The sequence below is a fragment of the Solenopsis invicta genome, chromosome 15 (assembly GCF_016802725.1).
Source record: "Solenopsis invicta isolate M01_SB chromosome 15, UNIL_Sinv_3.0, whole genome shotgun sequence".
In the NCBI taxonomy this organism is placed as follows: domain Eukaryota; kingdom Metazoa; phylum Arthropoda; class Insecta; order Hymenoptera; family Formicidae; genus Solenopsis; species Solenopsis invicta.
The window spans coordinates 9,113,225-9,126,420 of record NC_052678.1 but is presented as its reverse complement, the minus strand read 5'-3'; the positions used below and the strand labels follow the sequence as shown (position 1 = coordinate 9,126,420).

At 44.5% G+C, this 13,196-nt stretch overlaps 2 protein-coding genes across 5 annotated transcripts; one reads left to right on the top strand and one right to left on the bottom strand.

Moving 5' to 3' along the window:
- Positions 1-2,267: 2,267 nt before the first annotated feature.
- Positions 2,268-9,731, top strand: LOC105193093. Of its 4 annotated transcripts, none has more exons than XM_026138540.2 (6): positions 2,268-2,434; positions 5,436-7,108; positions 7,496-7,700; positions 7,904-8,013; positions 8,131-8,583; positions 8,676-9,731. In XM_026138540.2, exons 2-6 carry the CDS (start codon positions 5,717-5,719, stop codon positions 8,820-8,822), a joined length of 2,307 nt encoding a protein of 768 aa, XP_025994325.1. In that variant the 5' UTR covers positions 2,268-2,434; positions 5,436-5,716; the 3' UTR covers positions 8,823-9,731. The 4 variants fall into 4 exon arrangements, with proteins under 4 accessions (XP_025994325.1, XP_039314006.1, XP_025994323.1 ...); XM_039458072.1 differs by lacking the exon at positions 2,268-2,434 and adding an exon at positions 2,827-3,024; XM_026138538.2 differs by lacking the exon at positions 2,268-2,434 and adding an exon at positions 3,396-3,722.
- Positions 9,572-13,196, bottom strand: LOC105193092. Its single transcript, XM_011157426.3, has 5 exons — positions 12,997-13,196; positions 12,614-12,912; positions 12,381-12,495; positions 11,899-12,176; positions 9,572-11,802 (listed from the first exon to the last, which is right to left on the bottom strand). Exons 2-5 carry the CDS (start codon positions 12,752-12,754, stop codon positions 11,470-11,472), a joined length of 867 nt encoding a protein of 288 aa, XP_011155728.1. The 5' UTR covers positions 12,755-12,912; positions 12,997-13,196; the 3' UTR covers positions 9,572-11,469.

The following is a 13,196-nucleotide window of genomic DNA, read 5'->3' as shown; positions in this document are numbered from 1 at the left end:
CCCCGCTCCTGATGTAGCATGTATTAGAGATGCTGCTCAGTAAATCTTCAACGCATTGCGAATCGAAGCCGCTCGCTTATCTATGACAAAAATTTTTATCATATGCGTTTTTATAGATGGCATTAAACAAAAAAAATGTTGATATTCGTTCGTGTCGAGTCTGTAATTAAAATTTTAAGTTGAAAAGGCCGGCCCGTGCGATTATTCCGCGCTTGCGCCGTTCTCTCCCCCTCCACACGCTCCGTACGCATGGTGCGCGCGCAGCATCGATCACATGATCGCCGCCGCGGCTGAAAGTAGAAGACGGCGGCGCCGCGGTTTTCGGAAGAATAGAGGCAATGTTGTATCGCCCGGCTGACTCTGCGGGCGCCACGGTGTCTTCCACAAGGATTTTCTCTCCCGGGAAAAGCTCGGGTAAGTAGTATATCGAAAAAGGTCGGATTCGGAGCGATGACTCTCCTGCGACTTTTCACGTTCCGCCCCCAACGTAATTTGAGTGATTGATGCGCTGGCAGCGATCAGCAACGATCTCGGTCGAATTTTGATCAGGTTGATCGGCGATTAACTTATCGGGTGACACCCGTGGTATCTTCATTAATGCGAATAAAACTTTTAACTTTTCACGCGGGGAAAAGGACGTCGAAAATTAGAGGAAATGAATACAAAATTTTGTTGTAGAACAAAACTCTACTGGTTGTGTCGATAGCCGATCAAGTTGATCCGAGTTCAGTCGAAGAGATGCCTGAAAGGCTGCGTTGCTCGCAAACCGATTCGCAAACTTTTATAAAAACTTTAACCCGTTTGCTCTCCACGACACTTCTCCATTTTTTTCACTCGTTCCTTACTAATTCGAAGAATTAAAAAAAGAAAGAATAAATTAAACGTACGCAAGACAAAGTCGCAGAAACAACATCAAAATGGCGTCAAAAATGACTTCAAAATGAATATTAACCCTCTGCACCCGCATTCGGGCTGATTCGGACATGAATGATCTAGCGCATTTCTTTGAAAAGCTTTGAAAGAGCATCGTAATTAGTTATAGTTATAACATTTATATACATTTTTTAAATAAACATTTATATATTGCCTAAAGATGTTAAAGTATATGTGAGAGTTATTAAAAAAATTTTTTATGAAAGTACTTATGAAAATAATGAAAATTAAAAAGTAATCCAACGTATGTATAAAATTTTCAATCAGTCACGATTCATTTTGGCATCAATTTAACGTTATGGTGATTTGTACTATTTGGAAAGTTATAAGTTGGTAGAAACAAAAAATAGTCTCCGTTTTAGTTTAAGTTCCTTTATTTAATTAAAATATAATATTCAAAATTGCGTGCGTCTTTAGAAAAACGTAATACCAGTATATATTTGGTTAATAATTACTTACCTTATTTTAAGTATTAAAAGTACTAATTACAGTTTTTAATATTCGAAATAAGTTCACAGAAAAAAATATCAAATTAAAACTAATATTTTCTATTTAATAATTATTATTATATTTATATATAAACAAGAAATTATATTCTCGAAACAATAATAATCTTACATATAATTTAATCTTCTTTAAAGAATTTGATCATCTTAAATTTTAGCATTTTATATTTTTACATCAATAATAATTGAAGGAGCACAATACGATTGTTTTGATAACAATTGTATTAAAAAATTTATATTCTTCAAAATATTGTTATTTTCTATCCTATATTTTTTTCTTTTCAATTCACACACATAGAAATTATTATTGAATAATTAAAATATTTTTCTTAATAAAATTTTATAAAATTCTTTGTATAAAGAAATTATGTTTGTTTAACGTAATTTCATTTCAATATTTAACATTTGGAAAATGAAGATATTCTAATGAATGCTCTCTCTTTCTGTGAATTAATCACAAATATATACTACAGTATTAAATTTCGTTAAGGGCATTCAACAGTGCTTTTAGATTTTACTCAGGATGCATCTTTTACTTCAGTTATTTGCAAATTTGAGTTTTATTAAATGTTATCTCGCGAGGAATTTTTTCAGGAATATAAAAATGCTATAAATCTTTATATTTTCCGCCTTAAAAAATTTCCTAAACTTTTTAATCTTTTCAAAAAAAAAATCCCTGTGAAAATAAAACTTAAATTCGGTTGAAAAAATTCCTGGCGAATCTATTTCCGACGCGGCTACGCACGGCCGTATGAACCCCACTCGCGCGGGCCTGCCACCGGCCCTGCCGCCGGCGCGAGAACTGCGCGTTGCGTGCCATCTTGGCGGTCCGTCCATATCACGGTTCGGTCGCAGCCGGCGTGCGCACCGTTTGTTTTCCGTCGAAATCGGCGTGGCTGGCAGCGCGCACCCGTCGGACCTTCCGCGAACGGTTCCACGGCGAACGAGGTACAAGACGCGGACGTCTATGGGAGCCCACGTCGTACGCCACACAGGTATGTGCCGGAATCATTTTGGGTAGGCCCGCGATTGGGTTAACGCGCCATTCCTCTCGACCGGCGAGAGAGAAAGAGAGATAAAGAGCGAGCGCGCGCGCGCGTGTCCGTCGGCTGACCCGAACGGCGCGCCACAAGCCGGTTCGAGCACTCCGTTTAGCGCAAAGGAGACACAGTCGCGCTTACTTTTCCGATAAGTTAAAGTTGGAGTACGCGGCATCGGTACGGCGACGCACGTTGTACCGTCGAGAAAAATCGACGTGCGTACGAGAGCAGACGACACACACGCGCGCGCGAGGGAAGCAGACGACGGCGAGCGGCGGTGGTGGCGCAACGCGCGTGAAAGACGAGGACGAGACACGCGTTCCTCCGGCAAGTACGGTGAGTTTGGCGCAGTTTGGCGAGAGCACGTGCCGATTCTCCGCCGTTATTTTCTCCGATCCAATTCGAATCAGTGACCGGCGGTCCCTCCGGATATTTCCGCGCTAAAAGACGCCGTTTCGATTTGCCCAATCGTTCCTGGTTAGAGTGCGATCGAAATATGAGTCATGAGAAAGCGTCCAGAGAAGCATCTCGGTGTATGTATATGTGTAAGTATATATGCGTGTGCGTACGTAGTGCGTGCTTGCGACGGACACGATCGACGGGTGATCTTGCACATCGATACGCGCCGTCGCGTCGTCGGCGACGTCGCGGTGAATCGACGCGACATCGCTGACGAGACTGCAAAAGAGATCCGATGATCGGGGCGGATGAACGCGGCGCCGCAAACCGGGAAGAACGCCGCGACAGCAGCTGATGAGAGAACCGCGCCGGCATTACGTGGGCACGCACACGCTCATAGCGCGATCGCGCGCGTGCGCCCTTACCTCACACGCGCGTACGTACGTTGAGGCGCGCGCACGCACACAACGACACGCGCGCGCCGCCGCCGTCGTCGTCGTCGTCGCCGCCGCCGCAGCCGCCGCGGCGGCGGCTACCGACGTATTCACGGCGGTATTCGCACAGTCGTCGCGGCCGTGCGAGGTTCGTTGGAGGTTAGGGTGGCCATCTTCCTCACGCGCGCGCTCGCTCGCTCGCTCGTGTATCCCGGACCGTGTGTTTCTACCGCGCGTCGCGTAACCTTCCTGGCATCGTCGTTACAGCTACGTTGATCGCGCGAAGCGTAGTAAAATCGTCACGTGGCGCGCGCAGTTTCGTCTCGTCCGCGCGTTTAATGCCTCGCGCGGTGCGCGGACCAAGGTGTACGGTGGTGCGGCGCACTTATTACGCGCTTTTCGGCACGCAGGTGAGTACTTCCCTTGACGCGCGTGGAAAAAAGTGTCCCCGGGCTCGCGCGTGCTCTCTCTCTCTCTCTCTCTCTCTCACTCGCTCGCTCGCTCGCTCGCTCTTTCGGACAGAGAGTGTGTCATCTTGTCCGAGAGAGGATCGCGTCCTTCGGTTGATCGGTTGCCGATCGGGCGATTAGGGCGACGTGTGTTTTCGTACCGGCGGACCGCGACCTGTATGTGTATGTGGCCATTGTTTGCGAGCGCGAGAATTGTTCCAAAAGAAAGAGAGACAGAGCCGTTTCGGTCCGGTCCGGCGCGTAGTGTCGCGGTACGAGGACGTACGTACACGGGTCTGATCGGATGTTCGCGATTGGCGCGGTGTAGGCGCGGCGCACCGGGAGTTTCGTGCGACAAACGTTTTTCGTGAGAACTCGGCCGTTGGGGCGAGAGGAGGGGGAGGAGGCAGCGAGGATCTCGGAGGACGCGTTTTTTTCCCCCCGGCATCTCGCGTCTCCTGGAGCGCGAGCGGAGGGTGTGAAACGCGCATCGCGCTCCGCAGTTCGATGTTCGATCCGTGGCGCGCCGCGCCGGCGAGAGAGATTATCACGCGCGCGCGTGTCCTCGCGCGGTACGCCTCGCTCCTTTCTTTTTTTTTCTTTCTTTTTCCTCCCGGCGCGTTCGCGGAACACTTCGCCAGCGCGGAGCAGGACAATTCGGATGCGAGATAAGGGGAGTCGCGCGCGCAAGGCTCTGATTCAAAAACTTTTCTCGGAAGTGTCGGCTCAGCTACGCTTCACAATAGACGAGAAGATATCGGGACGGGAGGAGGGGGAAGGGGGAAAGAGCGGCGTGGCGCGACGCGACACGATACGTCGCCGTTCGTCTCGTTCGTCCCGTCCGTCGCGCGGCGACAGCGGCAACGACGACGGACAACGACGATCGCGGCGGAGTAGCGCGCGGTCCAATCGAAGGGGTCGCTCCGATACGAGAGACATTTGGCGCGTTTCGGTACGGTGTGCGACGCCATAATTCGCGCTATCGACTGCCGCCTCTCTCGATCATTCGAGGTTGCGTTTCTCCCCGAGTTCTACACCGCCGTATCTCGCGTGCGGTCGTGTGTGCGGCACGAGGATCGGATTTATCGCGCGGGCACGCGGTGGTGGTGGCGGTGGCGGTGGCGGTGATAGCGTGCGTGCCGCGCCGGAGAGTGCGAGCTCGATAGAGCGCGCCCGTCGGCGTGACGGAGAGCGGGAGAGGGTGCGAGAGAGAGTGGCTTCGCGCAATTCCCGCGACGAGACGTGAGTCTCAGCGCTTCCGTGTGTCGCGACGGAACGTGGATAGTCCGTCGGAAGTGGAGAAGTAGTCCTTCGCGGGACCACCACATCTGGGGGTCTACGTGACGCAGAATTTAAATTTGGTATCATCGGTACGATAAGGTACGGTGCGGTGCAGCGCGGTGCGGTGCGGTGCGGTGCGGTGCGGTGCGGCGCGGTGCGGTGCGGTGCGGCGCGGTGCGGTGCGGTGCGGTGCGGTGCGGTGCGGTGCAGACGCACCTACACGGACGGACGGACGGACGGCGCGCGGCAGCGGCAGCGGCAGTGGCGGCGGTGGCGCAAACCGGCGCACGCACACGCGAGACACGCCGAAAGGAGAGGATCGCGCGTGGATCGTCGCTCATCGCGCGTCGCGCGCGCTTTTCCAAAGCGTAAATCTACGTTTTATTTTCAAAGGTATCGGAGCCCTGTGCTGATCGTTACTCGTCTCCCCGGCTAGGCTTCCTCCTCCCCCCCTCTACGTGTGATCAACGTGACCAACGTGAATCGTCGTCGTCGACGTCGTCATCATCATCGTCGTCGTCATCCCTTGCAGCGAGAGAGGAGATTGCCGTGTCGTCGAGCAGCGGCGGCGACAGCGGCAGCAGCGATTGAACGCAAACGGCGACCGGCCGAATTGCGAGGGAGCGACACGCGGAGGGAGGCGCAGCAGAGTCGCGCCCCGTATCGTGGCACGAATGACGAAGATGCATCAGCACCCGGTGCAGGCGGCGGCGCCGGTGGCAGCGGCGGGCGCGCGGATCACGCACGAAGACCACATTCTCGAGGCGATCGATCAGCTTCGGCGACGTAAAGCGCGCCCCGATGCCGATCGCATATGCAACTATCTGCTCCGCAACTACGCGGTGGACGCGCGCGACACGATCGCCGATCTTCACCGGCTGATCGAGGTCGAGAAGGTGATCCAGGTGGACTACAAGGGCAACACCAGTTACCGCAACGCGAAGAAGTGGACCCGGTTGCAGCTCTTCAAGAATCGACCGGAGGGCTTCCTCAAAGAGAAACTCAACTCTGGCATGGTGTCGAGTGCGGTCGCCGAGCTCGTGGTCGAGGAGCCTGATTACCTCGATCAGGGCGTTCCCGCCAGCCGCCTCATCGAGCAGCTGCTCGATGGCGTCTCGAGCCCGACATCCCGTCGCGTGGTCGAAGAGTTTCTCGGCCGCGAGGTCGCGAGCGGCAATCTCGCGCGCCTGTCCAACGGCAATTACTCGCTGGTAGCGACGCCCGACATGACGACGGACGCGACACCGTCGCGACGCGGCGGTGACTCGCAGCCATCCTCCTCCGCCGCGGCGATCGCCTGCGCCCTGGAGAACGGCAACGCGACGCAACGGCGTGTCGGTAAGGAGACTGTTACTACCAACGGCACCGCCGTCGTCACCAGCAATGGCACCAGCAGCGGTTTAACGAGGACGACGAAGGCAACGAAGACGGTGACGACGACGACGGCGGCGGCGGCGGCAACAACTTCCACGGCGACGGCGGAGCTCTACGAGTTCAACGAGACGGATAACCTTACCGACACTACATCCAACACCTCGCGATCGTCCTCGCGGCAGGCTAACGATAGTCCGAAACTGGAGCAGCAGCGGCAGGATTATGCTAAAAAGGAGGAATGTTACGAAGTCAACGTTGGCAAAAACGAGCGAAGTGGCAGCGCGTCTCCACCGACCGTCGAGGTAGCGTGCAACGGCGACGTCGCCGACGGCGGTCGACGAGAGCACGAGTCCGTGGAAATAGCGATACCGACGTCGACGTCCGGCGTGGAGAACGGTATTGTCAAGGAACCAAAGAGCAATGATGCCCAGAAGACGACGACTAACCTTAAAAGGTCCACCAAAGCTGAGCGCAAACAGCGTCTGTTCGCGAGAACGGACGATCGTATGGATATTGAAATTAAATTTGAGGACTACCGAAGTAGCAAGGATGATCGAGAAAAGCACGAGGAGACCGGTCGACGATCCAGCGAGGATCGTGAGGACGAGGACGCTGGCAGAAGCTCGTCGACGAACACGTCCCCGACTCCGTCCAATGTAAACACCGGTGGATTCCGTAGCGCCAGGCGAAAGGTATCGTAGATGTAACGTAGTGTTAGTAAAATACCGTAAATATTTTGAAAGATGTCTGAGACTTGGAGTATTATATACAATTTTATCTTAACATAAATATTTTTGTGTAGAATACACAAAATGTCACGTTTGTTATGTTTCGTAAAGAAATCACTTCTTTTAAATGTGACAGTATCTATTGGATGATTTCAGAGAGTTGCTTGTATGTCTAAATTTCTCAGAAATATATTTACATGAAAGTGTGAAGATAATGTGTAGTTCTAAAATTTAAAATTTAAAAATTATTAATATGGATCTGTAAGAACTAATTTTTTTATTTTTTTTATTTATTTAAACAGTTAATTCTTAACAGTTAATATATAAAGAGTCTTTGTTCTTGTATTTCAGAGAGCCAGAAAAGTATTTGATCCTTCGGACAACAATCTGGTAAAGCGCAAACGTGGAAGACCAGTTAATCACAAAAATTCATTGATACAAGACTCTCAAGAATCTTCTAAGCCAACTATCAAGGATGGGCCATGCAGACGATGCAGTCTTTGCGCCAAGGAAAAACAAGAGGCTCTTGTGGCTTGTAGGGATTGTACAGTGCGAGGTAATTTTTGAATACAATACCTTGAAATTGATTCTGGTTTTTTTTTTCCATGGACGTTTAACTTAAGCCCAAATCACACCTAGCGATTGACGATTGACAATTACTTTTCAATCAATCAGAGCAAAGCAATCGGCGACTGCTTAATCGCCAATCGTCTATCGCTAGTGTGAATTGGGTTTTACATACATTACTTATATTTGCAGCGCATCCAAGTTGCATTTATAGTCCGGAAGATGTACTACAAAAAGCCAAGAGCAATTGGCAATGCGAGCGTTGTAAAACTTGCACAGTATGTTGCGAAACTTCTGATGCTGTAAGTTTATTACGCTTTATTTCCTTTATGTGTGATGCTTCATGCAACTTTGTTGTTTTTTCTTGTTTTTTATTTATCTCGTTTATTAATTCTTATTTCACTTTTTTCTCAATCTAGGGTCCATTAGTGACTTGTCATAACTGCGACGACGCTTATCACTATTTCTGTCATTCGACTCGTATTACCATAAAATCAAGCTCCAAGTGGTATTGCAACGAATGCACGCAAAAGCAACCGACGAATGATACAAAACGAATTAGAACACTCATTCAGTCAACGGAACAAGTAGGTCGGACACAAGAGGAACGGTGCAAAATAAACGATACTCAGAACGTTCATTCAATCAATGGAACAAGCAGGCCAGATAGCCCATCCAGTACGACTATCTTACCGCCGGTTCTAAGTCCACAAGTTTCTCCCACGAGAGGTTTTTCCGAACAGATTGAAGACGATGGTCCCAAAGGACCCATCGATCTCAATATTCCTGATGCAAGAAATTGGACTTCCGAGCAAGTGTATCAATATTTTGCTAGATTGTTTCCCAAAGAAGCCGAAGTTTTCCGACAACAGGTGAGTGTTCTATCTAATTTACTAAGTGAACACAAAATGTATTTTGTACAATTGTTTCATTATATCATGTTCGTCTACATTTACATTTGCAGGAGATAGATGGTCACGCACTTCTAATGATGAATCGAAAGGATGTTCTATGCGGACTTAATTTACTACTGGGTCCTGCCTTGAAGATATACAGACACGTTTTGAAGCTTCAGTTTCGTAGAGATGATCCTGAATTATATTGGCAATAATATACAGACGAATTTTGCGTAAAATCGATCTCTATTATATTGTGCGCCGAATCTTTTAATCTACGAGATTTATGCTTCACAAATCTTGTAAATTAAGATTACGTCACCGTTCTAGTTTATAGAGAGTCTTCGTGTTGTACATATGAAGTATCGTTAAAGATCTCTTTTACAGATAATGAGGTATGTTTTGCACGAATATGTGCTCCTTAATAACAAGAATATTTGAGGCGGGTTTGGTTTACTGTTGAATTCCGTTGGAGATGTATCTGCATATTCTCTGAAAAAGCACAGCGATGATCTTAATTTTTATTGGCAATAATATAATGATATTGCATAAATTCGATCTTCGCAACGTTATACATGTGATTTGTACAAATCAAGCCTTTTTATAGAATAAGAATATAACTCAACTCCAAGGCATGCTCCGTATTGTACAGATTATGCAACACATATGAGACATATTGCTAAGACCTCCCGCGAACGATTTATCGCAAGCCAAACCGGTACCGATTCGTAGATGTGTGTACATGCACAATTGCGTAATTTAATGTACATACACGTTCCGCCTTTTCATACGCGGTATTTTATAAAAAATAGAAGTAAATATTTTCTATCTTCAAACTGTTACTTGTTAACGTTAAATTTAAGTCTAAAAGTTTTAAGAGTTCTACAGCACTGTTCTGACAAAGAGAAAACTGTTGGATATGTGAAAAGGAAAAAAAATCAGCTAATTTTATGACAATTTTGAGTCACGTAAATTTATATTTTATTTTCACAAGTTACATCTATAGAAGTAACATATTCATTTGTAGAACATAGTTATATAAGATACCGCTAAGTTAAGGAACACGATACTTTGGTTTTACATGTACTTTTCTATTATGCAATAAATATTTTGATATTTATAAATACGTTGTAAGAACATTCTCCAGAGACTAACATCTAATCGCAAACCTCTCGAGATATGCACGCGAACACGCAGAAATGCTCTAGTTACTTTCAACAAATTACATCGGAAGAGAACACGCGCAAAATTTTTCTATACTATAAATATCAATAACGATGAAATTTAATTCAAAGAGTATAAGTCTTACAAACAGGAACTTGAACATTTACTTTTATACATATATTCCTATAGGTTGTAAATTTAGTTTAGTTTGAAACTTTCAAGACTGCGTCCAAAATCGCGACGCTATTAAAATCAATCATTGCATGAAGATTTCAACATATTCTTACATAAAACATATATAGACGTCCTATAAAAAGGAAAAGATAAAAGCTTAGCTGTAACGTTATTCACGTGTGAGATTAAAAAGTGTAATTCTTGCTTTGCAAGATCAAATAGGAATTGAAAGTTTTCTAACGTAATGTATAAACGTAACATGTCAATATCCTAATACTTTGTCATCTTGTGTATAAAGAGCAAGATTTTAATCAATTGCTATTAAATTGAAATTGCGTTATATATGTATGTAACAATATATCACCTTACAATATGTATGCTATAAACAAATTCTAATTAACATATGATACAGACGATGCTTTATAAAAATCCCGAAAAGATTTGCGCGAAAGGCGTGTGTATACTAAAATGTGTGTTGTGTGTGTAATTATATACTTGTATATATCGCATCATAATTTTATATAATCCGCAAAGATAATCTTAATTCTCTCGTATTTTTCTTGTTTACAAGAACACAATATTTCGATCGCACTGTAACGAGTGTGCTACACGACAAAAACAATGTGCCATGTTGAAGAAACTGCAAATACAATTCTAATCTATTAAGCAAAAACGTAAATTAAAGAAATCTTCGCATGGACAAATTTCAGTTCTTTTTTTTATGAGAAAAGAGACTATGAGACATAAATCTTTAATACAAAATATATATATATATATACCTTACAATATTCTCTTGTAAACAGATTTCAATATATCATATATCACGACGTGCACAAAGCCTTCTCCATGATTTTATATATTGTACTATTTATCGTTTTGACTCTCGGATAATGGCTTGCCACGAAACAATTAGAGCGATTAAATCAAACTTTTTGATTATGTACCTATATTGTCGCTGGAGAAGTTTTACGTCTATTCCTTCTGCGAATTTGAACTTGTTCGTTGTATGATAATTCACATATCGACTTAAATATATACATATACAAATTATGTAATCGCATTCAGAAAAGACGTAAAGGTTTCGCAATTTGATATTAAAAGTTTGTATCTTCCTTGATATATACACGTCAAAAACTAATAGATCAGTCTGTAATGTAATTATTAACATAAAAGTCTTCAAAAAGCTCGATATTTAATAGAGCATAATTTTATTTGAAAAATTTATATTGCCGAATAAGTTTGGCTTTGTCTTGCTACCATTTCATGGTTATTACTTCAAGTTATGTCAAACATACTAAATACGCGCATATACAAATACTCTATCATCAATTTATAAAAAAAGAACAATTTGATTTCCCTAATGCACACGCTGTAAATGCAATCTAAATTTTTAGAGCGCGATTAAAAATCAAAGAATATTCACAGTAATTATTATTCGTATCATTGCACTATTATATTATGCTAAGGCTTTTAAAATGCGATACAATTAAATCGCGCATTAAATCTTTATCGAAACGTCGAGATTTAAACGGCACGACTGGACGATTCATTGTATTTAGGTGGCGGTACCTTGTACATCACCGCTTCGTCCGGTATAAATAACGTAAGATCGGACGAAGAGTTGATATTTTTATAAGGCATATTTTTATCCGAGATATCCTTCCTCGATATAAGGTATAACGTCGTTGCGGACATTATCATAGGGACGAAAATCACGTAAAGTCGTCCGAACACAAAAGACAGAATGGAGATGTCTTTCACCTGATCCATTTCCCGTTGAAACGATTCAGATTTAGACGTGGCTGCCGGTTGTTTAGTTTCCCCGGAATAGTCAGAGAATAGAGTATAATCCACAGTCTATGATTTCAACAATAATGCATGTTACGTTTATATAAGAAATTGACATAGTCACTTACTACAATTAGTATTAATTGTGGAAAATGTTACGCTTACCCTAGCGTCCATTGGTATGGTTTTAACATGGGTCTGTGGCAATTTAAAGCCATCAGAATCCCACCATCTAGGAAGTAATTCCTTGCGTAGTCCAGGATCGGTCAATATATCATTCTCTGGAATGTCAGGCGACATTGGTAAAATATCCACACTTTCTTCCATGCACACGGCAATAGTGAATAGAGACAACAGGTCTGAAATTCGTTGCTTGGCCATGAAGTTACAACCGGTATTACAGACGTAGCGATCATTCAGATTTGTGTAAGCCTCAGTACATGCTGTCACAAACAATACAAGAGCAATTTTATATTATGGAAGATAATATTAAAAGGCTTGAATTATGTACTCCACGAGAAATAATGCAGACAAAAAACATAAATTCTGCTAAATATGCAAATGTAATCAATTGTATTTTACTGACAAGTATCTTCGAAAATGAAAGGCAAATTTTAATAAGTAAAACAATTATGGATGTCACGTACAAGCCTCGCAGGCACTCCTAGTGCCATTCAAACTGTTTTGCTCCCATCCATAGCGTACATCGACTAGATTAAAGAACCGGCAGCCTCGTTGACAGCAGGACTTTAAATACATGCTCTAAAACAGAATGATTGATCATATAAACAACTGCAAGATACAAAAGTCAACATGTGTATAATATGGATGAAAGTAATATATGTATTATAATTTAGAGTAACACAAAGCTAATGCGTACATCTGGGAAACCAATAGGAGTCTTCTCACACAGACTGATGCAGGGATCCCTGTGACTTAAGATACTGTTGACTACATCCCCGAAAGTCAATTCTGTGATAAGTGACACCAGCAAAGCAGCGATTTCGACATTCCCTGTCATCTTTGTCTCGAGTTTCTATTACCGTTTTTCTGCGTACCTCTCACCCTTCAACTTCTAAGGAGTAAGCCTCGTAAGAAGTGGCCTCGTCGTGTTTATCCTCACCACGTCGATACTACGACGCTGCTCCCGTTAACAATCACATCGGGGTCCGCCGATAGCTGAGGGTTGACACAAGCAGACGAATTTTTATTTATTTAGATTTCCACCTTTCCAAAGGGCACAGCATCACGATTTATATTTACCTTGGTCATGTAATTCGAAATTTGTTTTTCGTATTTATCACATTGGGGCAATTGCCTTTTCACTTAAAAATCCTTCGATAATCGGAGTGGGCAGATCGAAGATCCGATATTCGATACAGATGATTTCCCTCAATTTCCCTCGCGCCAAGTGCTTCGGATCGTCCGGATCTCGACAGATCTCGACGTGAGAAGTACGCGAT